This window comes from Borostomias antarcticus, assembly GCF_949987555.1.
Source record: "Borostomias antarcticus genome assembly, chromosome: 25".
NCBI lineage: Eukaryota > Metazoa > Chordata > Actinopteri > Stomiiformes > Stomiidae > Borostomias > Borostomias antarcticus.
In genome coordinates this window covers 13,139,371-13,167,358 of record NC_140258.1, presented here as the reverse complement: position 1 = coordinate 13,167,358, position 27,988 = coordinate 13,139,371, and the positions used below count along the sequence as shown (strand labels likewise).

The window sequence follows — 27,988 nt, the reverse complement described above, 5'->3', positions numbered from 1 at the left end:
CTGGTGTAGTAGTTAAACCAGACTGGGCATTTCTGCAAGAAAATCAATCAATCAAGTCAGCTAGCTAGCGTTAATTAGCTAACGTTAACGTGACTGTGGCTAGCTGAACCTCACCATGTTAGTTAACGTGCTAGCAGGCAGCTGTAGAAGCTCACATAGTTTGAGGGTTGCAAGCTAGCTAAGGACCTGAAGTGCTCTATCTATCTATCTATCTATCTATCTATCTATCTATCTATCTATCTATCTATCTATCTGTCTGTCTGTCTGTCTGTCTGTCTGTCTGTCTGTCTGTCTGTCTGCCTATCTGTCTGTCTTATCTATCTGTCTATCTGCCTATCTGTCTATCTATCTATCTGTCTGTCTGTCTGTCTGTCTGTCTGTCTGTCTGTCTGTCTGTCTGTCTGTCTGTCTGCCTATCTGTCTATCTGTCTGTCTATCTATCTATCTATCTATCTTTATATATAATATAATATAATGTGTATATATAATATATATATAATATAATGTGTATATATAATATATATATAATATAATGTTATGTGTATATATAATATAATATAATGTGTATATATAATATATATATATAATATAATATAATGTGTATATATAATATATATATAATATACTATAATGTGTATATATAATATATATATAATATAATATAATGTGTATATATAATATATATATAATATAATATAATGTGTATATATAATATATATATATAATATAATATAATGTGTATATATAATATATATATATAATATAATATAATGTTTTTTATATAATATATATATAATATACTATAATGTGTATATATAATATATATATAATATACTATAATGTGTATATATAATATATATATAATATAATATAATGTGTATATATAATATATATATAATATAATATAATGTGTATATATAATATATATATAATATAATGTGTATATATAATATATAATATAATATATCATCAACCAACCAACCGTTGTCCACCCACAGGTCAGGATGCTGTTCTCGGGCAGGAGAAGGAAGCTCGCGGACAGTCCCCAGACGGAGCTGTATGGTCACTGCATGCAGCTGTACGACCAACCGCCCTCCGAAAACATCTCCCTCACAGAGTTTGAAACGTTCGCTGTGGAGAGGTTGAAACGTAAGGAAAACACGTCTGACTAGCTAACGTTAGGAGCTAAAGTTACGTATAAAGTTACACAAACGGCGAGCTAATGTGTTATAATGTGGATAGTATAGACCAAAGAGAAAATACAGGAGGCCTTGTTGATCAAATTATCAATGATTTGTTCTATAAATGTATCAATTAGTGGTTTTGTTTGCATATTCAATATTCTTTGTAGTGTTGAAGACAGTGGAGAACCTGGGAGTGAGCTATGTGAAATCATCAGAACCGTACACTAAGAAACTGGACAGCGAGTTCTCAAGCCTGAACTTCCCTTACAGGACAGATGCTGTGAGTATGAGTATATAAAGCCATTAGCTAACAGAAATGGTGTCTAAATTGTGTATCTCGTAAATATCCCCCAAAACACCAATGCTTACACTGGAAACGATTAACAAGCTGTTGTGTAGCTTGTGTGTTGTCATGCATGCGTTTGAGAGGGCGTTGAAATGATCCGGTCCTTTCATGTGAAGTCCTCTCAGGACGACAGGAAACCCCAGACAGGCCCCAGTGAATATGAGAAGAGGAGGAAGGACCATATCTCACACTTCATCCTCCGGCTCGCCTACTGCCAAACGTAAGGGACATCTTAACGTCACATTCTGTCAAAGCGTAGCATTAATGATAAGTTCAGTTGCCCTTTAGATAGGATCTATGATCGTAGAATACTTAAAAACCAAATATTGTACCACAATTTTCATTGAAACAGCAGTGAATCCGTTTGTCTCTCTCTCTGCTCCCACAGAGAAGACCTGCGACGGTGGTTCATACAGCAGGAGATAGACTTGTTCCGATACCGCTTCAACTGCCTGCCCCCCAAATTCAAAACGGAGTTACTGCATCGAAATAATCTTCACTATGATACGGTAAGGCCTCTGATGATGGTTTGCTGACGATGGTTATTTTATATTTGAAGAGGTTAATATAGCTGTGTTTACCATGACAGTCCTGCTGCAAACTACTAACATGTAAGCCTAACTCATATAAACCTTATCTAATTGCATTATTAGTGCAGTTTCATATTTCAGCCAGAAGGGGGAGCTGTAGGCTCACAATCAAACCAGTAACATAACCAGAAGGTTGGGGCATGTTGCCATGCAATCTTGGAAGTTTTACAGATCCCATAATCAAATTTATGCTCCAGAAACAGTTTGAAGCCCGAACCACAATGCTTCCAGCCTTCCACTCTCAATAGGATCGAAACTCTTGCCTTGCGAATCCACAGTCAATTTCACAGTGACTGCAACGTGAAAGGAATATTGAATGTGTTTATCACAACCAAAGCCCAGGGGGCAGGTAAGATAGTTTCAGCTTTCCTACCGTCTCAGCCTCTGCTTTACATGGCTGACTGGCAGGTGGTAAAGCGTTTGTTATGGCCGAAGGTGATGCACAGCTGGCCGCTCCTCTGGTTATAATGACGCTGGCGCCTTGGAGATGACCTGCCAGGCCGCTCTGCCACTACCCCCAGGGTGGTCTGTGCCATCCTGTGTTTATTGTTTATCTTAGCGCACGTGTGTGTGTGTGTGTGTGTGTGTGTGTGTGTGTGTGTTGAGACACAATAAAAAAGAATATGTACAGAGATCCGTGGCCTTCATGTTAAGCAGTGCTGTTTTTAATCCACGGTACAACAGTGCAATAATGCTTGTGATTAGCAGGTCAACAGTGCAAATGCTATTAACACTGTCTAGTGGTCAGATGTAGTAATAATGTAATATTGTGTGTGTGTGTGTGTGTGTGTGCGTGTGCGTGTGTGTGTGCGTGCGTGTGCGTGCGTGTGTGTGTGTGAGAGAGAGAGTGTGTGAGAGCGAGAAGGGGAGAGGGAGAGAGAGAGAGAGTGTGTGTGAGAGCGAGAAGGGGAGAGGGAGAGAGAGAGTGAGTGAAAGGCTTTGATCCGTCCTGGTCTTGTGTGTTTGCTCTCCACCCTCATCTCTACAGTCAGCCCACCGTGGATTTCCTGTGAGCTCTATTCTCTGTCCTCCCAGCTAGAAGGCTCCCATCACACAATGATAACGTATAGCAACTCCCAGACACACAATAATAACAAAACAGGGTCATGGTTGCTCATTAGTTAGATTTTACATTTGAGATTGTACAGTGGAGTCTTAATTAACTGAATTGGCTTATAAAGGTACTATATTGCTAGCCTAGTGAGACCATCCTGATCTCACAAGCTCACGTTGTTTCACCCCCACTCATCAGCAAACCTCAATAGAGATCTGTTTGTTCCAGATCAGTAAACGATTGGCCAATTAGTGTTCTGTGAGGAAATACTAGCAGCTATGTCGGGCGTGGTTTAGGTGTGACGACAGCGAGAATCAAATGTCCGTTGGCGGCTCCTAAAGAGGCTAGCGTAGATGCCGTTATAACATCAGTTATATCTGATCTGGAGAGAGTTTCTTCATGGAAAGAAAAGCAGAGAATGGCACTGAAGGCTTTTCTCAGTGGAAAAGATGTTTTCGCTCTTTTCCCAACTGGCTTGGGTAAGACTTTGATTTAGCCGTGATAGACGGGGCTCATCCAATGACCTGCCGAGTAGTTTTGAAAGTGCCTGACCTTTTCCTGTTGTTGTTTTTGTACTACGTCTCTCTCTCACCTCTAGAAAATGCCACAGCCAGAAACGCGTCAAGCAGAAACTGAAGGCGACGTGCGCTAAAGCGTTTTTGTTGTTCCTCGCCAGATCACCCTGGAGGAGCGGAAGAGCCTGATGGATAAAGTCGTCAACTCCAGCTACGCTGTCAGCGGCATCACTGTGGAGGACCAAGACATCTACAAGGTGCATTGGAGTTTTAGATATTATTATTATTATTATTCATTTTTAGTTTGAAAGTATTTTCATTCTTTCTGGCTCAATTTGTTTTTCCTACGCTCAACCATTAGGCCTGATGCTTGTGGTCAGCCCCCCCATACCGACACAGACACACACGCATGCACAAACCCGCTCACACACAAACCATCAGTCTCTGAGATGGTTATCTGACCAACAACACTAGAGAACTACACGACACTAAGACCGAGGAATAAGTCCCCCGCCCATCTACCCCCAGCGGCCCTAAAACATCCCTCAAGGCTAACGCTGACACTGTGGGAAACACAGACCAGCAAAAACAAGACAGTCCATCAAGAAACAAACACACACGTCACGCAGTCCAAAAATATATGAATACACAAGTGACTGACTGGACTAGTGATCTATAACACCTAAACCACTGTCCTGATGAAGGTCTAACCGAAACGCTGACAGAATAAAGCAGAGAAAAGCGTGTGGGAGTATGACAAGTCTATCTCAAGGGATCTACTGTTCAATCAATCAATCAATCAATCAAAGCTTTATTTGTATAGTGCATTTCATACCCAGAGGCAACACAATGCGCTTTACAGAGAACAAGGGAGGTGGGCATACGACCCACCTCTACATATTCCAGAGGGAAGCAAAAAAACAGTAATCACCCAGGGGTCAGATAAGTGAGCTGTAAAAATTCTTCCCTGACCCCTCTCAACAAGGCGATCGAGCAAGCTCCAGGAGTATGTTTGTCTACCGGCTAAGAACATTTATAAAGCAATACATTACATTAAATTACATTTCAGAGTGAGAGAGGCTAAAAGCATCATAGGAGAAAGAATATTCTACGGACATGCTACGACATCCACAGCAGACACAGGGGTATCTATCGGACTTCGGGAGGTCTGCTGGTGACAGTGGGGCATCCACTGGACCTGGTTAGAAGATAGGAGGGAGAGAGAAGATAGGAGGGAGAGACAGTGTGCATGTTTGACAGTGCTGTTGACAGTTTGCATGTTTGATCTCTTCACTATAACACCTAAAAGCAAACCGTGAGGTAGGCGAGGTCCTTTAATCCATTATGGATGACGACGGCGCTAACATGTAGGTGCCCTGTGTGAGACTGCTAGTGTGAAGCAGGGTTGAGTGACTCGGTCTATATAGTCCCTCTTATATCACAGCATACCGGCCTAAAACTTCCCATTAGGTGTTACTGGATAAACTAGTCCACCGCTCAGCACAGGACTTTGTTTCGCCTTGTTTTTCCACATTAACATATAATGCACAAGCAGCCCAAGAACGCTTGTCGTTGTCAGCACACATATACTGTAATGATTAATGATATCATTGCTGTGTCTGTACATTTGTTCCATATAGGTGTTGTGTGTATTGTATTCACGGGGCGGGTTTTCTTAAGAGGCCCAGGTCTGAAAAGCCTTCCCCTGAATAAAGAGAAAAAAAAATTCAATTCCTAAGAAAGAGTTTGTTGCATTCAATCGATTATTGATTACCCCCCCCCCCCCATCTTGTCCAGGTGCCGTTCCAGGATGCGCTGGACCTGGTGAGGGGGAGGAAGGTGTACCTGAAGGATGGTTACGTCTACATCCCTCACCAGGACATCGTCACCATCGTCCTTAACGACTTCAGGACCAGGCTCTCCAAAGCTCTCGTGGTGAGTGAGTTTGACCACTGGTTTTTCCATTCGACTGAGTCTGCCAGGGATTGGCAGTGACTCAGGTGGTGATTCAGAAGGAACTCTAAAGAGGTTGGCTGCCAAGTAAATGCGTGAGGGTACGCCCACACTACCAGCTAAGCTGTAGAAAAACTCCCCATGTTGCCGATCGAATCTTGGCACACGGGGACTAGTTTGAGCTAGGTTTGGCCACACCTCTGATAAGGGGCACCTCATGCTCTAAGCTGCTCTTTACCCCCTAAAGCTCTGGGGTTGGACTCCGACACTGAAGTTTACCTGAAGAAATCTTTAAATGAATAAAATCCTACATATAGCTTCAACCAATCCGACTGAACTACCTGTTCTATAATTAATATTCTCAGGTTATGTAATTATGATTATGGATGTGTATATGCATATTATATTTACTCAGGTTGTGTGTGAGCTATAAAGGACCACTTGGTGAATCTCCTCTGTGATTGGACGAGCCCCTGTGGGAGAGGGAAGTTGTCGGCATGTCCTATATTTGAACAATGTTTCAATATTAACCAGGTCATTGTTGTAATTTATTTTTCACCTACTTGTACAGCACGTTGGTCGATCTTAGTCGTTTTAAACGCGCTTTTTAAATGCAGGTTGAGGTGAGGTGTCCTAACCAGGATCCGGAGAGAATGCAGTATTCTCCTGCTAGCGGGTCAAGGTCTATAGGCAATGCTGGATTCTCTGGTCACTCGTTCCCACGGCCAGCTGCTGTACCTGGATGGCTAGTCTACAGGACAGCAGTGCACAGACAGAAGGAAGTGTGTGTGTGTGTGTGTGTGTGTGTGTGTGTGTGCGTGTGTGCGTGTGTGCGCGTGCGTGCGTGCGTGCGCGTGTGGTGGACGACGGAGTCAGCATGGTTCTGTGAGGGATTGGAAGGCCGTGGGTGTGGACGTCTCTCCCCAGCAGATGAGGGGCAGGGGCGGGCGGGAAGATGGCGGTTTGTGGGAGCCAGGCGGAGAGCGGATGACCTCATGCTCTGCATGCTCCGCGGCTGTCCTGTGGGCGGCGCAGGTCATTTCTGCTCCCCTCTCCTCCCCCCCCCTCCCCTCCTCTCCCCTCCCCTCCCCTCCCCAAGGCCCCGGCCAAGATTGAAATCCCTGGAAGGGCCGCTGCCCGTTAGGTTGGCCGGACAGCAGGATGTAGTCTACACCACCAGCTGTTGTGTGTGTGTGTGTGTGTGTGTTGGTAAATTAATTCGGTGGTAAATTCATCATTTTTTATGTGTGTGTGTGTGTGTTGGTAAATTAATTCGGTGGTAAATTCATCATTTTATGTTAATAGCATAAGCTGTTCCCATCAGTCCTCCTCACCAGTCCCATTCTGTTGTCGGTGTCAGAGAAGCCACAGATTTTTATCTTTACCGGTGTGTTCCAGTGTGTTCCAGTGTGTTCCAGTGTCTTCCGCACCAAAAAAACACTCTCTTATCTCTGTTGCTAGGCGACATCTCCATCCTCACCTCCCCCTCGCCCTCACACTCCCAACTCCACATTTCAGATTGACGCTATCACCGGGTGGATTTTTGGTCAAACAGAAACAATTGTTTGTTTTTTTCTCTTCTGTCCTTGTGATGGGGGACCCGAGGTTTAGATGTGCTACATACCAACATGATGATGAAGAGCGTGATGGCGGTACGGAGATTGTGACGGGATGGCGCGGGATTAGAAAGTCTTTTGAAATGTGTCCCCGGTGTATTGAATAGTCTGGGATCACGGTGGCAGAATGATAAACCGATCCACAAACAATCCCACGCAGCAGTAAAGTAAAGTCAAGCTTTGCTGCTGTCTTCTGATAATAGGCAAGCTGTCTATAGTGTCGTTTTTCCTCTCTTCCTCGATCCCTCAGGAGTGAAGCCCAGAAATTCTGTCAACAATCTCCTCCTGGTCTCACACCCCCCCCCCCCCCCCCCATTCTCTCTCTCTCTCTCTCTTTCTCGCGCCCCTCTGCAGCAGGACAGGTACGCCCTCATTTGGGCTTGTCGTATTCTTTGTTCGGGGTGTTATTCGAACCCAATGGGCAATTTCCAGTTAAAGTGACCCTAAAAAACCCATATTCTGAGGGGCCCTGCCTCATTTGAGTGTTGGGATGGGAGACTTCATCTGATAGAGAGAGAGAGAGAGAGAGGGAGGGAGGGAGGGAGTTAGGGAGAGGGAGGGAGAGAGACGCTTCATTGAGAGCGAATCATCTGTAGCCTAGATGAGAGCTGTTTACTTGAGAGATAATCATACCCCAGCCTGGATTTTTTTCTTTCTTGAAAAGCAATATCGTCCGGCTAAACAATGTCTTTTTGAGACGTGGTCACATTCAATTCCTTTTCTTCGCTGGCAATTTTTTCATGAATAGGGAGTCACCACCTCCGCAGCCGCTCCCCGAGGAGGAGAGGGGAGCGCTATCAGAAACAGGCACTAGTTGGATCAGCTAACGGAAGAATAAGCCGGCCTACAGCGCCGGGGTCTGTGTCCTTCCCTCTCTCCTAACCGTGGCGCCTCCGCTAACGAGCCGCGCTCTGTGAACCGGCCTGCCTCCTAGACAGCTGGCCAATGGATTTGTGGTCCCCCACCCCAAACATTCCCTTATCTCTGTCACTCTAAAGAACGACTGTTTACTAAAGCGGGCGTCGGCGCCAGAGACACAGGCAGGGACCCCCCCCCTCCACCCACCCCCTCCCCCTCCACCCACCCTCTCCCCCCCCTCGCAGTCAAGGAGCCGTTTCTAGAGGTGGCTGTGAGAAATGTGGGGCCCTAATCCATCCTGGCAAATGAAAACATGCTGCCTGCACATTCCCCTCAGATGGCGCTCAGGATACAGCCGTCTGGAGAGAAAATGAAACGTGTCAATCCTCCTACGCCCGGCGCCTAGCTGTGAATCAACCATTGAACGAGACTTTTATGCGACCCCCGAACGCTTTCCATACAGGAATGGTGAAATCAATTGGCAGGTTAGAAATCTCGGCAGCACCGGAGATGAGTCCACCCTCTCTCCCTCCCTCCCTCCCCACTCCGAGTCTCCTGTTTTGATGGAGGAAGATCATATTGGCTTTCTGAGAAGAAATACTCTATTTCGTTATGAGCAGACCCCCAGCCGCAGGCAAAAAAGGTATAATACCCCCGAATAGAGGGGCAAGCATTTATAGAATGTCTGAGATTTAAAAATAATAATACCAGGCCAATTCCAGGGTTTTTAACCCCTGAAGCTGGATGTTGATTTCTTGTTATGCCGACCTGTGATTCTCCAGAACAAGCCTTTATTCAGAGTTTGCAGGCTAATGTAAAAGCCAGTTGTTTAGCCTTGTGTTTTTGTTGCTCAGCGCCAATTCCTCTGGCTATTAAGGTCTTCTGCTCCACTTTGACTGTGATGGGGTTCGGTCTCCCGTGAGTCAATGAAGTCAAACTCAAGTCATCTTCTCTTAATGCAGCTCTTCTCTCTTCTCCAAACCCAGCGGCGTTGACTTGTTCTGTGCTGCCGGTCGGTTGGGGCATCAGCTTAAGTGTTTCTCTGTGATGCTGGGTGACCCCGCGCTCCTGCGGGACGAGAGGAATTTCAATGACGCCGCCTCCGCTCCCCGCGCACACCCACCAGGGAACATGAGTTAGAAAATGACACTTCTCTGCCTGATGGACTCGGGGCGCTTGTTTTCCTGTCCAGAGAGGCCTGGAGAAGCCCCGTGGCTTTCACTGCTTGTTCTTCCCCACCCTCTGACATGATGGTCTTTGGGCCGGATTGACTCGCTCGCATGGGTCACCGTGGGGGGCCAATTACTGGGTGAAACCACCCTCTTCTGGATATATTGTGGATTTCAAAGTGGAATTTCTTGTTTTGGCTTCGGGTGCTTGGGGCTGCTCAGATGCCTCGTATTCTAGCCGAGTCTTCCCTCGAAGCAGTAGGATGTGGAAGGTGACAGTATAGGTAAGGACGGTAGGGTTTGGCTCAGCCGATAAGCCCTCAGTTCATAGTTATCATATAGCCTTAAGCTATGGGATTTGTTCGGCCTATTTTAGTAGGGCCTATATTCTGACACGGGCACATCTGTTTAGCGAATATAGCACTAATTTAGATCTCTATGGTGTCGAGGAACAGAGCTTAGGCATGTGCACGTGGCACTAGGGTATTGTTAACTGACTCTGTTTGAAGGGCTTCTGTTCCTTGGGAAATCTCTCCTATGGAAGCTGGGGGGATTGTGTTTGTGGTTTAGCTTCTCCGGTGCTGCTCTGAATAAACACTTTCACAGGAATGGTAAAGGGACAGCACTTTTATCCAAAGCGCTATACAATGGGCTCTCATTCACACACACACACACACACACACACACACACACACATTCACACAATGGCGGTGGCGGCAGCAGCCATGCAAGGTGCCAGTCTGCTCAATGGGAGTAATTTGGGGTTCAGTGTCTTGCCCAAGGACACTTGAACATGTAGACAGGAGGAGCCGGGATTCGAACCGCCGACCCTAGTGTCGGAAAGAAAGAACCTTGAAATACCTTCCTTTCCCAGACTCCGTCATCCTGTTTTTTGTCTAGTGTTTGTCAAATTTCACACAGAAAAATGTGAAAGACTGCAGTGTGGAGGAGTTCGGTGACGATCAACAACTTCCTGTCGGCTGCAGAACTCCAGAACCGCACCACCACTGGTACCGGGTGAATGAACTACAGTAGTAGAGGCCGCTGAGGCACGTTTCTATACATGACAGCTAAAGGTTGTCTGTGCGCAGGGGCGGACTGGCCATCGGGAGCACCGGGAGTCCACCCGGTGGCCTGGCACGCGGTGAATGGCATGTCAACAAATCGCGCAGTCTCCCCCCCCCCCCCCCCCCACCCTCAACAAAACGTAACAAAGTGTTCCATCTCACCGCGTCGGCTCGGCTCGTGGCCTGACTTGGGCATGACCCCCAGCATGAAATATTCACCCAGTCCGGCCCTGTCTGCGTGATGCTTTGACGAGTCAAGCGAAGATCGTAGGGACTTCTGAGCCAAACCCATGTTAACCGTCCGTCCACTAACCAGCCGCAGCGATCCACCGACGCCATTACAGCTCTCTCTCTCTCAGCTCTCTCCTCCACTGCCCTCTCTCCATCTCTCTCTCTCTCACCACTCTCCTCCTCCACCTGCGTCTCTTTCTCGTCTCACCTCTCTCCACCTCCCCCCGTCTCCCTCGCTCAGAGCTCTGTCCATCTTTGTAAATCATCTCCTCTTTTCTCGGCCTCTTACTCCATCACCTGTCAGCCTCCCGCGACTCTCCTTTCTGAACTGGCCTGTTCTAAAATGATTTAATTTTCTGATTTATCTGGTAAGGCCGCCAGGTCAAGGTGACCTTGCCTGTCTCCCCCCGCCCCCCCAGTGGGGAGCGTTGTTAGTTTAATAGGCTTCCTGTGGAGACGAGAGCCGTGGATATAAAATATCACTCTCGCCCCGGAGTCCATTATCGCTGGCTTGTCTTCCAGTGGCAAGCTAGCAAGAGTTTACGCTGACCAGAGCCCAACTGTATTCCCCGGCGTGTGTGAAAGTCAAACATGTCATATTTATTTGTTTCTGTTCACCGGGATAAGCGGTAGTGACTCAGTGTCATGTTGTCTGGGATCAGCAGCTGTGACCGACTCAGTGTCATGTTATTTGATGCTAGCGTCTTCAACAGAAAGCTTTGATGAGAGGAGATGTTTAGATGTTAGCTTTGAGAGGCTTGTTTAGCTGGTAATCTTGATTCTTTAAGAATTGATATCTTCTCATTTAGAAAATGAATCATTTGCTTACATTTTTCAAATCCCATTTATAAAGTGTCAAGGGCCCTCTGTTTCCCCTGCTACAAGCCTGTTTCACTTACATCATTTAAAAGATTTCATTAAGACGAATGCAAACACATCCACTGAGGAGTCAACAATAATTCAATTGAATGTCACCATCGAGTGGTAAAAATTGTCTCTGGCACCTTCGTTTAAACTGCCAACGATTCAATTTGACCCATCAGTCCAGATTCCAATTTAGGTGTGCAGTGTTGTGTTCACCGCAGCGGGCCGTCGCACAGAGAGCAGCCATCTTGAGAAGGTGAGGTTTATTCTGTGCGGGTGATGAATTTGTGTACAGTATCTGCATTGGCTCCTGTCAAGAAAGTGTCAGTTGGGATAACAAGATTCCTCACTAAAGGCCTCGGTGGCTCTGTTACCATTTAAACCCCTTGGCCCAACCTAGCATACTCTACGTACCTACTATGCACTACATAGTATTAACTACATAGGCTCTATTCACTATATATCAGACAGAGCACTACCTTGTATGTGACTCCTGTTGGAAGCCCTCGGTAGCCCAGAATGCACTATGGGCATCCTGGGCTATCCAATAAGAGGGCAATAGGGTGGTCTATCGAATCCACACAGTTCACCAAGAGCCTATTAAAGTAGAAAGGACCAATTAAAGTAGAAACTCATTTCAGCATGCCGGTGTGGTCTCGAGTCCCGACTACCCGCTGAGCGAGGACAGACAGACGGGCGAACACAGCCGCCTTCAGCTGCCGCCGTAATGAGCGTCTCAGGGTCCAGGAAGTTGGATCAGGCTGTCACCGTCACTGCACAGGGAAAATGACTGCTGCTCTATTCCAAACTAGTGTCTCTGTCTGTCTGTCTGTCTGTCTGTCTGTCTGTCTGTCTCTCTGTCTCTCTGTCTCTCTGTCTCTCTCTGTGTCTCTCTGTGTCTGTGTCTGTGTCTCTGTGTCTCTGTGTCTCTCTCTGTGTCTCTCTGTGTCTGTGTCTGTGTCTCTGTGTCTCTGTGTCTCTCTCTGTGTCTCTCTCTGTCTCTCTCTGTCTCTCTGTGTCTCTCTGTGTTTGTCTGTCTGTCTGTCTCTCTCTCTCTCTCTGTGTCTCTGTGTCTCTCTCTGTCTCTCTGTCTCTCTGTCTCTCTCTCTCTCTGTCTCTCTCTGTCTCTCTGTCTCTGTCTGTCTCTCTCTGTCTCTCTCTGTCTCTCTGTCTGTCTGTCTCTCTCTCTCTCTGTCTCTGTCTGTCTCTCTCTCTGTCTGTCTCTGTCTCTCTCTCTGTCTCTCTCTCTCTCTGTCTCTCTCTCTCTGTCTCTGTCTCTGTCTGTCTCTCTCTCTCTCTCTGTCTCTCTCTGTCTGTCTGTCTCTGTCTCTCTCTCTCTCTCTAGTTAGCGTCATAGCTTAGCGAGAGGTTCAGGCTAGGCTGGTTTAGTTGTTTTCAGGCACACTGCTACGCCAGGCTGATGAGAGAGCTGAGGTGACTGTTCTGTTCTATCTAAAGGAAAATATGGCTTTAGCACAGAAAATGTTCATGAAAAAATAAAGAGGAAAAGAATGAATTCCATAGTTAGGGCCCTATAGAGGCTTATTGAATTATTGGGCATCTCACCGGGGACGGGGGATTCACTCACCCAGTCACTTCACTATGCACTCACAATAAATCACTTTAGCTGGGTGCATTGGCTTTACAGAAATGGTTCATGCTCAAAGAACAGGCCGTTTCCTGAGCCCAGTGTACTCACTCCACTGAGCGGCCTACAGGTGAAAAGACCAATTACTGCTAACTTGTGCGGCGCAGACCAGACCAGCTGAATGTGGATGGAAGGCAGCTTTGAGGGTGCGATCACACATGGGCGAAAGTAGTATTTGCCAGGCGAATAACCTTCGCCTGCCAAGGCGAAATTTGCGTGTTGTGTGGGCGGTGCTGGATGTGACGCACAGAAATGACACCGGTAGGAACAAGTTAGCGCCCGCCATCTTGGCTCACTATGATAGAAAAACTACAGACTGGGGTCAAACACGCCCACGTCTTTGCTATTGGTTGAGGTTGCGATTTGCTGGTCAAAGTTCGCCAAAGTTGAACTCCACGCAAAGGAACGAGGCGAATTAATTTTGCCACCAGAAGCGAAGGTGTTTTTCAACTCTTCCCTCGCATAGAATGGGAGTGAATGGGAGTGAATGGGAGTGAATGGGAGGCGAATATTTATTTCGCCCATGTGTTCCGCATCATTAGGTCTGTGTGTGTGTGTGTGTGCGTGCGTGTGTGCGTGTGCGTGCGTGTGCGTGTGTGTGTGTAAACCCTATTATACCTGCCAGCGTGTTTCATGTACTTGGAATTTCTACATGCTAATGAGCAGCAAAGGCTGAATGGGTGGACTGTACATGAAGGTCATGCAACACAGCCCGTATTTTACTGGCATGGCAAGGGTTAATATTCACTAATCTGGAATTAGACACATTGTTCATGAAAGAAAGCAAATTTGTATTTGATTTTAGTATTTTGCACAACATCTCATAAATGCCTATTTCTCTGGGATTTGGGACATACAGGGGTTCATATCTGAAAGTGCTCAAGGGATATCACCCTCCTGTATTTTGAAGAGGTATCCCCAAGATTCAAGAATCAGCAGAGGAAAAGAAAACTTTGCCAGACAATAGCAGGTTCAGCACCATGGCTCCCAGACTAAACCAGTACCACCGCATATGACAGACAAACGGGTCACACTCTCACACAGAAACACTCACTCGCTCACTCGCTCACTCACTCACTCACTCACTCACTCACTCACTCACTCACTCACTCACTCAGTCAACATGCTGTTCCTGCTGTCTGATGACAGGGGAGAGGATCTCCTCCTTGAGGAGCAGCTGTAACAACGGGAGATGATTGATTTGGCTCACTCTTCTGGCAACACTCACCTCACTCACATTGATCAAATCTACGAATGTCTCCTCCTTCTTTCTTATCCTCCTTCATCTCCTCCTCTTTTTCCTCCTCTCTCCACCTCCTCCTCCTCTTTCTCCTCTCTCCTCCTCCTCGATCTCCTCCTCTCTCCACCTCCCCTTCTTCTCCTCCCCTCCACCTTCTCCTCCTCTCCACCTCCTCTCTCCACATCCTCATTCTCCTCCTCCCCTCCACCTTCTTCTCCTCTTCTCTCCTACTCCTCGCTCCTCCTCCTCTCTCCACCTCCCCTTCCCCTTCTCCTCCCCTCCACCTTCTCCTCTTCTCTCCACCTCCTCTCTCCACCTCCTCCTTAGTACCACAGGTGCCCCTGCCCCCACACCCCCTCCTCCTGTTTCAGATTCAGAACAGCGTTCTCAGGTGAGGATGGTTCTGTTGTTGTTCTGCTGGAGGATGCGTTCCCTGGGGTTAGACGGCTCGGTTCTACGGTCCTAATGAGTCGCCTCGACGTTAGCGATGGAGGAGCTGTCATCCATTTGGGCTAATGTACTCCCACAGAGTGTTAGATGGGAGAGCTGCCTGTTCACAAGGCCTCTGCTGCTCAGTGGTGTGTGTTTGTGTGTGTGCGTGTGTGTGCGTGTGTGTGCGTGTGTGTGCGTGTGTGTGCGTGTGTGTGCGCGTGTGTGCGCGCGCTGTGTGTGTTCTTTCATCCTAGCACAACCATGCTTTATCACCAGGTTATGGACGTGGACATTAGGAGCAGTCTTTCTGTGTATGCTGCACAGTCACATGATCATATTGCAGGGCATTTGTTCTGTCTGTTAGTGTCGGTAATGATGTCAATAATAATAAAACTTTATTTGTATAGCACCTTTCATACCAAAAAATGCAGCTCTAAGTACTTTACAACAATGTTTGTATCCCTGGATAGGAAGAGGCTTGTGTGTGTGTGCGCGTGTGTGTGTGTGTGTGTGTGTGTGTGTGTGTGTGTGTGTGTGTGTGTACACAATAGGGAGAATGGTTGTTCACGTTGGCCTCACCTTCAGCTCTCCCCCGGAGCTGCTTCTCTCCCAAACCTCCTCACACACCTGGACTCGCCTGAGGCTAAACTAATGAATATTTCAGAATTGTAATTATTTGTTACATTTCTCCCATGTAGATAGGGGGGGAGGCTGTTGAAATGATAAATACCTCATCTCTTGTGCTGGGGAGAGAGAGAGGGGGGGGGGGGAGAAGGAGAGAGAGACAGGGTCTGGGAGAAGGAGAGAGAGACGGTCTGGGAGAAGGAGAGAGAGACGGTCTGGGAGAAGGAGAGAGAGACGGTCTGGGAGAAGGAGAGAGAGACGGTCTGGGAGAAGGAGAGAGAGACGGTCTGGGAGAAGGAGAGAGAGACGGTCTGGGAGAAGGAGAGAGAGACGGTTCGGGAGAAAGAGAGGGAGAGAGAGAGACGGTCTGGGAGAAGGGGAGAGAGAGAGAGAGAGAGAGACGGTCTGGGAGAAGGAGAGAGAGAGACGGTCTGGGAGAAGGAGAGAGAGACGGGGTCTGGGAGAAGGAGAGAGAGAGGGAGACGGTCTGGGAGAAGGAGAGAGAGAGGGAGATGTGGAGGAGGTTGGTGTAGAGAGAGACAGAGGGGGAGATGGACAGGAGATAGAGACACCGAGACAGAACCATAAAGCGAGGAAGCCAGGTGAAGCCAGAGAGTAGGATGGGAGGGAGATTGAGGGAGGGAGATCCAGGTTCAAGGGAGGGAGCTCCTCCTCGGTCCCAGCTACGGCCCATCATCTCCAGTCCGGGGGGGGCATCTCCACCACTCTCCCTCCCGCAGACAAATGGCTTATTGGACTTTAAACGGCGTCCCATTTTGTACTGTACATGACCCCCTTCCCTGTGCGTAGCCCGGGTGAGCCTCAGTGCACGACGCCCAGGTAAACACATGATGATGACTCTGCGTTCAATTTTTATGATGGTGTGATTCTCAATTTAATTTAAGCGGCAATTTGCATGTCCCCTGGGGGAGTGAGGTGAATGTTTAAACTGGGAAACTGTCCGGTTGATACAGTTTTCTGGTTGAGTGTTGAGGAGGGATTTAGTTGTGTGATGTTGGGCCCTACAGGCACAATTATCACGGCGCTACTAACATCCACTAATCACACATCTTAAGAACTGGGAGGAGTGGGAGTAAGAGTAGGATTGGAGATCAGGGGCCTCATTCATAAACAATGTGAGCGCGCATACGGCAGTTTCCAAGCAACCTTCGGTATTTATTAAAAATTAACTTGATGTGAGAGTGTCGGAATATGTGCATTTCTCCACGCTGACCCACGCGTAAGTACATGACGGACTGTGATGGCAGAAGGATGAACCTCGAAAAGCTGTGAAATTGATGGGCCCTATACCTTGTGTAAAATAAATTGACATTACCTCTCCCTTATAGGCCAACCTCTCAATTTTATATATTTTTATATATATATATATATATATATAGCTCCCTGAATATGACGCGACTTGACTATGAGGATATGTGGCATTTGTCAGTAATTCTGATTCAGGAGACAGCTTGTTTTGAGAAGTTTTGACTGCTGTGCTATTGAATAAATATTAGTGGGTGAATGATTTTTGCTAATATGCATGTTGTCACTCTTTTGATTAACATTATACATCAAGAGATAAATGTAAAGGTTTAAAGTAGAAGGCCTACTATTCTAAACCTCTCCCTCCGCACCTCTGAGGCGTGATAGTTCTACACACAGATTTGGGTTTTTGCAAAGAACCCCTCAGTCATGTTGTACAGTAGAGTAATCAGAAATAATATTTTAATCTGTAATTGGATCTGTAATTATTGAACAATATTTAGGAATTAGTTTGTTCATGTGTGTGTCAATGATCACAAGGAATTGGAACAAACCGCTGGGTTTAATTAGGAATAGGCTACAAAACCGGCCACCAACAAACTTGGGCCTACAGGCAATAAACAAACAGGATGCCTAATCATTTAGCCTAGCCAAATGATTTACACACTTGCATGCTATGACATTCTCATAAGTCGGCCAGTCCGGCCAGCAAGTGCAAACAGTGGACAGCCATTATGAGAAGAGCAGAACTCCTCCCCCTGTCCTCAGGGACCCAACCTTCACTTTGTATCAAAACTAAAGACATGCTTTCTGCATGACTTCTCCTTTCCCTCTCTAAGTCTGTTGTTAGTTCACATTTTTGCCACACAGCTGTGTGTGGGTGTGCGTGCGTGTGTGTGTTATGTTTGATGTGTGGTTATGTGACTAAGGGCCTCATCTATTTAAGTTTTCTACATATAAAATGTATGCAAATGCCTTAAAACCTGCAAATAAATGTGCAAGGTGATCTATGAACTGTGTGCATGGAGGATTGCGTCCTTCAAGTGCGCAAATTTGCACGCTGTATCCAATTAGTACTTTTAGACGAAATTAATATGTAATAAGGGGCGTGCCTTCCCTAGTGTGCAAAAATATGGGAGGAGAAAAAGCAAATACATAATTGTAGCACACGCTCAGTGACTTATCAACCCTGAAAGCAATTTCAGTAATGGTGATTGCGCTTGATATTTAGTACCTTTGAAGGGCAGGTACTAATTCCTTCATCGTGAGGAACTGTGCTCTCTTCTCCAAGTTGCGAGATGGCGAGTTGAGATGGCTGGCTTATAGGTAACTCAATTTGGAAAATATTTGAGTCTATAAGGTTACAAAATCTACAATGTGTTTTTGTATTTATTTATTTTAAGTTAGGCTAATTATTTTCCCACACAGGAGATCTGGGTTATTTCCAGTGTGTCTTGTGGTTCTATAACGTTACACGGTCTCATGCTAGAGGGAATAATTGTATTATTTTCATGTTCTGTGCGCTGCAGTAGGCTTAACTATTATGTCGTTTTGCAAAACTTTTTGTTCATCAGTCAGGCTTCACATAGACAACAGTAGGCCTGTTTAACTTTATAGGCTGTCAAATAGGCCTATAGGCTATGCTTTTTCCCCAGGTGTGGGTCGGGATAAATGCGTGTGAGCCGAGGGAGGGGGAATCCAGTCTCATCATAGGCCAATGTTCTCCTGATAAATGTTTTGTTTTGGGTTCGGTAAACGTTTAAAGGTACCCCGAGGAGTTTATTTTTGGTTACGAAACAGTCTCATTTTAATGTGGGTGAATCTACATTACCCACACTTGTTTATGTGTCCATTTTCGACAAATGTCATTTCTTGTAGACCTACCTATGTAGTTTATTTTAAGATTATTATTTCGTGGTCGGTCGTCGTGTGTGTGTGCGGTCAGTCGGTCGGTCAGGTGTATGCAGGTCATGATGCATCCCCCATGGTGTGATGGTGTGAGCAGGCGTGCCTTATCTCTGGAGTATGGATAGAGGACTCGGTATAAGAGACATTTGTCCTCCAGCTGTGTTGATATAGGCCCTGTAGAGTTGACATGTAATTTCGTCGGTGTGTCAACACAGTGTGCGTGCGTTGGCGGCGTGTTGTCAGCCCAGCAGTCTTGTCCTCCTATAAGATGGGTGACCTTTAGCTCTGCCCCTGGAAGAAATTCCTTCTGTGATCTCTCACTATAGCACCACCAGCACAAGCATCCGTGTGAGTGTGTGTGAGTGTGTGGGTGAAAGTGGGAGTGTATGGTTGTGTGTGTGTGTGTCTGTCTGAGTGTATGGGTGTGTGCGTGTGTCTGTGTTGGAAAAAAAAAAGAAGTAGTTATTTTGTTTTTTCACTGTGGCCTGTCTGGCCCGTTGTTCTCTGTCGGAGGATTAAATTCAAGGTCGTTGAGGTTTATGTAGATTCATGGAATTTCACTGAACAGCGTGCCGGCTTGCATCAGACTCTGTGCTTGTTTTGCTGCTAAGATGTCTTTCCAATGAGGTGTGGAAAAAAAAATACACAGTCCATGCACCAAGCTGATAAATATATTATGATTCCTCGTGGCTGTTGTGCTCGTCCCCACAGACCCCCCCCCCCCCCCTCCACACACACACACACACACACACACACACACACACACACACACACACACACACCAATTGTGGAAATCTCTACTCTACCCACGTTGTGACATTTTGAGGCGCAAAGTTGAATTAAACAGTCTAATAGTTGAATTATATTTCTGTAAACATGAAGAGATAAAGGATTGCAGCTGATGCATGATAATGTTTCAAGCTATGAACACAAGCCTCTGTTATTTCCCCTGATCTTACAGATTTACCTTTCGTTATTTATTCCAGTAAACCTCTCGGATATAAGTCTGTTCTGTAGATTGAATTGGATATTATCTTGCATTAATTTTAATCTCCAGTACGGTGGGAGTTGGGATGATGTGAACGACACTACTCAGGCTTGGTCCTGCCGCACTCATCAATTTGTCCCAGTCAGCTTCCTGCCACCAGACGTCCCGCCTGCCAGCTCAGCGCTTTTTCTGCTGTCCCTGAGACTCTGGATTTGCATAAAATGACATTTTGCTGTAATGCTAATAAGACAGTTGATGTTTTCAATCAATCAGCTCATGAAAAGCCCTGTGTTTGGTGCCTTGGTCGTGCTCGGTAGTTGAGATAAAAGGGATAATAATAATGCTTGGACAGCAAGCCTGTGACTGACTGGCCACCAGGGCCATGGAACAAGGCTAGCCAAAATCATGACATTCAGCCTACTCTGCTGTTTTTCCCAAACAGACTGCTCCCTGGGGGGGGGGGGGGGGGGCTATAGAGAGTTCCTAAAAGTCTTTTAAACTAGCCATCTGCAACAGGCAGATTCCAAGAACATTAAGCCACCAGTTAGATAGAGTTCACGCTCACCTCCTAGGGTGAGAGTCGAGCATAGATGTCCACCTTTGGAAACGATCCTGGTGGCAATGAGGGCGTGGTCTTAAGCAGCAACAGATGGTTAGGTGTTAGTGCCTCCAAGTCATTGGGATCAGTGGATGTTTTGGTGATGGCTGTTAACAATAGCTTCCGCTTCATAAAGAACTGTGTGAAGACGCTCTTCATCAAGGTTCTGCGCCTTCAGGCTGGAGTTGAGGACCTTCCTCACAGACCTTATCATACTGTCCCATGATCTAATCCAGTTGGGGGATTGAACATCCACGTAATTCCCGTCTGTGTTGTTGTTGATTTGAGCATACCATCCACGTAATTCCCATCGGTGTTGTTGTTGTTGAGCATGGTTCCAATTTTCCATTGCCTCCCTCAACTCACGCTCAGCTCCGACAAAGTTGGTTCCATTATCAGAGAGCAATTCCAAAACTTGTCTTGGTATGAAGCGTTGAAGAACATTGATAAAGGAATCTATCTGATGACGATGCTACTTCAATGTGGATGGCTCTTATACTAGCACCAGGATTCCCATATCTTCCACGCAGGCTAAATTGCATGTGGCTAATTAGCATGAGGTGTCCCACCTCTTGGTGTATGATGAATGATGTCAAAAATATGAAGATCACTTGCCAGGATGTCAGGATGTTTCAACTCTTCAGGCATAGCCGCTCTACTAAGTCGACCTCCAACTCTCAAAACACTATCTGCAAGTATTGGATTGAATGAAAGAGACTGTTGCTGAACTAACATTTCATTGAGCTTCTCCAAGACTGTAATTATGTGACTGATCACTGCTGCCTGGCACTAGTGCTGCAGGCTGATTGCTTTGGTGCTGAAGCTGTGCTTTCCCCATTTGTGGATGTACTTGAGTGGTTCGTGATGCACTTTGATGTCTCTTGGCCTCTGAGCTCCTTCACAATGTGGGTTGAGGTTGTAGATCCTGAATTACATTTCTCAATTAAGGTCTTGTGCCCAGAGAATAAATGGATCGGGCTGGTCTCTTACTGGAATGTTAGCTTCAGGCACAAATATGTCTACATCAGCATTGAGTTTGAACTTTCTTTTGTCCCCTCTCAAAATAAGTTCATGCCATTGGAATTAATAGATTCCATACTTTTAACATGAAACCTTCCAGAGCCTCTTAGCACACTCACTTTATCCATTTAGGGTATTTATGGGTATTTGCATTTGAAGTTCAATCTGCTCTTTTCTCCTCCTATATACCCCTCCTGTTCTTCTAATGCATGCTTGTACTTTAAAGCTACATGAGATAACTCGGCACTTTGGCAGCCCCTCTGGTCGTGATAAAATCGGCACTGCGTTTTAAGAACCACACTTCCCACAATCCCCCACTCACTCGCTGTAATGATGGGAAAAAAAATAAGTGCACAACAAGTGTCCAACGCGCACCAAGTGTCCAACAATCCACAGTCCAATCAATCGATCCAGTACGTTATTCTTCATTTGACACTTTTAAGGGCATTTAAAAGCACCACAACAGTGTTTGAGTGTTGTAAAGGCAAAATCTTACTTGGTTTAGTTTAGATTTCAAAGAAAACGCTGAGTGGTCGGTCAAGCTGGTTTCAAACAAAGACAATAGTTTATTCTATGTTACGATTTTGCAAATTCGGACCCGAGCACAGGAAGTGAATCTGGGCTTGAGTGAGTCATTTGGGGACGAGGTCGATAGGTTATAACGTGAAAAAGGAAGTGACATAGTTTCAGGATGAAGAGGACAGGGAAGTGATGTCACACAGGAAGAATTTGTAGTTTTAACAGACTGATCTATGAGAACGAACTACAAAGTTAGAACAACAGTCAAGTAGGAAAACAAAACACTTTGGTGAGACTTGAATTTCATTAACAGTGTGCATGTTGGTATTTCCACTGAGACGAGGAGGAGAGCCAACTGATCCCAGTGAACAATCTTCTGGTCCTTTCTTTTCGAAGTGGTCCCACTCAATGCTTTGCTTGGCCCGCTTCATTTCTCAAATCATGCCGCTGTTGATTTCTCCTCTGCATTTCTCCCGAGATGGCTGCTTTGTTATATAGAATAGTTATATTGCGCCCTCCGGAGGAACAGGATTTGAAAATACACAATCCTACCACATTGTTCGGAAACATTGTTTAATAGAAGATCAGTGAATTTCACGTGCTCAAGCAAATCCTTAAATGAGCAATGAATCGATTTTCGATCAAGGGTTTGCATCCCTATTCCAGAATCTTCTCTCACCCGTCTCCCTCTCTTCTCCATCCCAGTGTTGAGACACTCAGCAGACAGCGATGGAGTGTTTCTAGGCAACCGATCCTCGGCACACCTGTCAATCCAGGTGTCAGAGAGTGGAGAGACTGACGCATGCCGTCTACCGGAATGTTACCTAAGGAAGTCCCACATTCGCCTGGTGGTGCATTATTCATTAGTGACAGGCCTATGTGTGAATTTGTGAATTGGGCTAAACCATCAGCTCTTTGGCGTGCTGCTGTCAGAAGCGCGAGTACTGAGGTGTTTCTCATTAATTCACTACTAAACATCCAACTATAACCCAGTTTCGAGAATGCACACTATGGTTAGCCTGCTTGTGTCTAACCTCCAGTTATATGAATGTTAAATAGTAATGATTAATTCATGTATATATCAGAGGAATGCCTCGCCCTCATGCTCTGTTCATGCCTTTTCTGTAATATGGTTTCTATTCGCGAGTCTCTTGCAGCGTTTGTGTTCTCAGCCCATCTCATCTCCGACCTCATGCAGGATGAGGCTACAGCCGGCTTCATATCTTTGTTGGACAGATACCCTTGGGTGGCTCCAGATAGTTAATCTTGTCAAGTCAATTTGGCTGTTGCTGATTGCTTATCGAGAGGCTGACGGCTCTGTCAACAAGGGAACGATGGCTCTCCAGCCTCCTCTACCCCTCCCCATGCTAATCCAATACCCGATACAAGCAGACTTCACAGGATCGGAGAGAAAAAAAAGTTGTCACATTTCACGCTCGCGCACATTCATGGAGATATTCGAGGGGGATATTCTTTAGGTTATTGCTAACATCTATATCGATGTGGCACAGAAGCATAGAGATGTAAACTAGACAGAATGTGAAATGCAATATACCCAAGATGATTGCATGATAATGAGATGGTGGGTTTGAGTTCATATAGGAGTGTCCCTGGCTCCTCAGAATGGAATGATTGCCGCATATATCCTTGGGGTGCTGGAATGAACTCTGTTGGAAAGTGGTCAGATTAAAGCAGATATTCTGGTTCTCACCCATCTCCATCTCCTCTCCACCTCCATCCCAGAGTGCACTGCAGTGTGATGTCTGGCAATAGCTCTACTCTTCTTAGCGGTAGCTTTGTAATGATGTAATCACCATCTGCTCCCGCGCTGGTTTGATTTGATTCTGAGCTGGTGGTGTGAGCAGGGATGGGCCGGAGGCTGGAATTAGTCTGCTAGCTGGATGCCTTGCAGCGTGGGAGTGGGTACATTGTTTAGTTTATCTTCTCTGTAGGTGCCCCCCTACCCCCCCCACCATCAACAGATTGCACTCACAATCAGAATTGCCTGTCAGCAACCCCCCCCCCCACACACACACACACACTTTTACAAAACGAAACTGAAAGTGTTCCATCTCAACACTGAATTATTTCCCCAGTCCGCCAAGCTAGAAACGCCGCTGATGGCAGTCTGCATGTTGTGTTCTTGAATGTTTTAAGTATTGCTTGTCCTGTGTGATTATGTTTTTACCTGCCCCAAGTGAGGCCAAAGACAATTTTGACAACCGTGGCCGAACAGGGAAGTTTCATTCCATAATGTACTGTTTTATATTAATAGTATTCTAGGCTGTTTGGCCAACATGCCCTTGCAGCCTCGACGGGGAACTGCGGTGGTAGTTTAATATACCAACGGCACAATAAATCCAGATGAATTAAGTATCCTCTCATTTCTCACATCCACAGCAGAGAGGGATGGTTCTCAGAGGGCAGAGACAGAGAGAGAGAGCCTCAAGGGTTCGAAACATTCAAACTCACTCTTTGACTTTAGTGTCTCAGATATTAGTCCTATAATTCCCTCAATTTCCCTCCCGTGGTCTCAGTAAGAGCTGGTCATTCCCTTTTCTGCCTGTAGGAGGCGGTGTCCTGTCATAGACTTTGGCTTCTCACTGATCCATCCTGTTCACCACTGAAGGGCCTTTGCCCCCATGTTACTTACTCTGTTTGTAAACTTGGAAAGCTTTTAGATATATTTCTTACCCAAATGCATTTGAGTGCAGTTTGTGGACCAGTATGTGTAAAGCAGACATGGAGCGTTTTAGATTGCAACTGTTTTATCATTTGCTGAGATTTTTAGTCTTATGAAAGAAGCTTTATCAGACAGGTGATCCCAGGAGTTAATTGTTTAGGAGTTTATAGGAAGTGAGATTATGACAGTTTTCCATTTACCTGAGAGCAGCAGGAAAATTATCTTGGTTCACCAAGAGCTATCTAATTATCAGCAGGACAAGAATCCCACATGCACACGTGTACACACACACACACACACACACGTATATATTATGGAAAGCACACAGACCCAGTTATCGATTGTTTCTCTTCCTTGAAATGAAAGCGTTTGTGTTGGCTCTCCCTCATTGAGACACACCTGGCTCCATTATGCTGAGTGGAGGTCTTCACCGGTCAATGGACTGTCAATGCCCAGCACCGTACTGGAGAACCCCGTCAACTCCTCCATCACAAAACCAGGCGGCAGCCAAGTACGGCACATACGGACCGATAAATCCAGACACGTGGGTGCTTTGTTCAAATGCACACGTGTTTCTGGGAATGGTAGAAATGGATCGGGCCAAGCCCTTGAGTCTGTGTGTGTGAGTCACCCCTCGTTCCCCGGAAACTCTGTCTGATAAGTGAAGGAGCACGAAGAACAAGATGTCCTCTCATTCCTTTCTCCACGCTGGAGGCTGCTACTGATGACAGCGTCATTTACACCCTCCCCATCCAAGCGTTTGGCTTGTTTTGTTGTGGATAAGGAAAAGACATATTAGGGGAAGATCACTGCAGGCTCTAAACTGGTGGAATCAGGGGCTATTCTCTGTGGAGTGCTCTTTTAACGCGGTCAATCGCGTATATCTGGGGACTCGCACACACCGCGTATATCTGGGGACTCGCACACACCGCACGGTAATTTCGGGTTGTCGCGCGGCCAATTTCTCGCCTGGTGGAGACGCGTGCGGAGCGGTGAGCGAGAGGCTCGGCGGAAATGGGACCAGATTCCAATCCGCCATCCAATCAGCATCAAATCTAGTTCACAGAGGCCTGAGCAGGAAGTGATTGCAATGGTAATGGGCAAGGGGAAGCCGCCTATACAAGGTCGGACTCAGAGATATCTCTGTCCTCCACCGAGAGGAACGAACGCGTCGTCCAACCCTCTAGACCCCTCCCCCGCCGGCGCCGCCGTCGATTCCGTGTGTAGTTCTCCCATTTTCTACCAATTATCCGGATCACAAACCGCCGGAATGGAGAGGGTTTCTCCTAGCCCTCTTCCTCACGCCGCAATCAGGCCGCCATCGTGGCGGCGGTGTGTTATTATAACGGACAGCCGTGCTGGCGGAGGACGAGTTGGGAGGGATGGCGAGGAGAAGGGCGCGTCATTAAAAAGCGTGAAATTGAAAGCTGTTCTCCCATCTGACCGGCAGATCTCCCCTGCTCAGCCATTTCCATCTCTATTCTGATCTGGTACTGGTGCGATGACGGCACGGGATGAAGGAATTCATATTATACAGTATCTGACTCCAACTTTGTATACACATAGAAACTAAGCTGTCCTTCTATTGTTGGACAAACTGCCACCGTGCCTTATTAGCGAGTGATAGGTGGTGCTTGATCAGGGCTCGGCCTGTGGCTTGACCCAGACGCCTCAGAATGAAGAGCCGTGAAACCGCTTGCGTGACCATGGGAGAGAAACCTTATCTAGTCGCCCGGCCTACAGTGTGAATGGACAGAAATAGAGGCCGTTTTCAGGAAGCTGCTAGCTGCTAATGCCTTCGTTTCCAGTATGTGTTTTTCTTCTCTCGCGTCTCAGATAATCATCAGCTGGGACCGTTGTATGTGCCAGTGAATCAATAAGTTTGTAGTCGGTAAATAAATCGATCCCCACCGATTGTTAGAGGACACCATATGGTGGCTGTCTCCCAAAGCTTATGTGATTTGCACATGCATTCAAATATCATTTAACATTCACACATTTGTTTGATTTGTTTGATTTACATAAGCTATTTGCACAGAGAAGGACAAAAGCTCTTAGTGGCTGTTTCTGGGCGTTTCTCTAGAGGTGAGAGTGTGTATGTGTTTGTGAATGGGAGAATGAGAGGCCTTTATTCTAAATCGCTTTGGATAAAAGCGCTATACAAGTGCAGTCCATTTACCATCTAGCTTGTGTACAGCACACTGTGTCCCAGTAAGAGCTGCCGAGTGCCGCGGTGACGCGGTCAACATCGTTTTTTAACATGTAATTAACCCGTAACTGCTGCAAAATGTTGACGGATGTGTAAAATCACGTTAACCTCCTTCGTATCTCTGTCCCTCCAGCTGACGGCGCGGTCCCTCCCAGCGGTGCAGTCTGACGAGCGTCTCCAGCCCCTGCTCAGCCACCTCAGGTAATTGGAGTCATTAGCCAGCATCATCATCATCATCATCATCCCCCTCATCCTTCCCTCGCCGCCTCCGCACCGGCAGCGCATCGTTCAAGTCCGTTAACGGTCGACCTCGCCAACAACCGACCGCGCCGAGGCGGGCGGGGCGGGCGGGCGGAGACCCGGGGGTCAGCCCACACACCCGGGGGCTCTAGGGGAGGGCACTTAAACCCGACGAAACAAGAGAAGTTTGTGGGGGAGGGGGGATATCCCCCCACCGCACACACACACACACACACACACACACACACACACCGCCCAAAGTCGTTTCAAGGGCGTGTCCTCCGCAGCGTTTCGGTCCACTGGCGTTCCGGGAGGCCCCCCTGCGCTCCGTCGGGGGGGTCGTCCTCAGAGAGCCGGCCCCCCTCCACCCCCCCTCGGCCCCCCTCCACCGCCCCGGACTGCGCCGGGCGAAGGCGAACCGCAGAGCTCAGAGCTCGCCTGTCAGACGGCCGCCAGGGCTTTTATTTTTAGAGCCTCGACCAGGGAGCGCCCCGGCCGTGACCGCAAGATAGCGCCCGGAAGGAACCGGAGATCCGCCGCGCGCACGCACACACGCACGAACACCACACACACACACACACACACACGCGCACGTACACACACACACACACACACACACACACAGACAGTGGCTCATCCTTTACCCTTTCTATGTCTTTTTCCGCCTTTATCCACTTTCTCCTTCATCCCCCTCTTCTTCTTTTCACCACACACACTCACACACACACTCACACACAACACACACACACAAAACTCACACTCACACACACAGTTTGAATGGCCCCCCTTGTTTGCCCCCGCGGCGGTACAGGCTACGCTGTAATGAAGCGGTTCAGGCTCCTACAGGTGTGAGCCCAGGCTGCTTCTCATGAATACACACACCAGGGAGGGCGTCCCGGAGATGAAAGCCCTCTCAGCTCCAGGCTTTCACAGGCCTGCCACCCAGACCCCCCCCCCCCCCTCCCCCTCCTTCCATCACATCCACCTTCCAAGCATCCATCCATCACACCACCCACCGACGCATTCACCCCTTAATCCGTCCATCAATCAAATCCAACTGTTCTGCCCCCCGCGCACGGCGACACGCAACAACCCCACGTACACAAGTCGTGCCTCGGTCCCCTCCAGCAGAGCGCGGCGGGGGGGGGGTAGAGGGGGCGGGGGGG

General features: G+C 47.0%; 1 protein-coding gene across 1 annotated transcript in view; it reads left to right on the top strand.

Annotated features, from left to right (window-relative positions):
* Positions 1 to 27,988, top strand: part of prim2 (DNA primase subunit 2) — a 58,084-nt gene that overhangs the window by 90 nt on the left and 30,006 nt on the right. The window contains exons 2-8 of the mRNA XM_084458543.1: positions 999 to 1,149; positions 1,352 to 1,464; positions 1,656 to 1,750; positions 1,919 to 2,039; positions 3,851 to 3,946; positions 5,487 to 5,624; positions 26,716 to 26,783. Coding sequence (XP_084314669.1) covers positions 1,005 to 1,149; positions 1,352 to 1,464; positions 1,656 to 1,750; positions 1,919 to 2,039; positions 3,851 to 3,946; positions 5,487 to 5,624; positions 26,716 to 26,783 — 776 coding nt within the window. The 5' untranslated portion in view covers positions 999 to 1,004. The remainder of the gene's footprint in view (positions 1 to 998; positions 1,150 to 1,351; positions 1,465 to 1,655; positions 1,751 to 1,918; positions 2,040 to 3,850; positions 3,947 to 5,486; positions 5,625 to 26,715; positions 26,784 to 27,988) is intronic.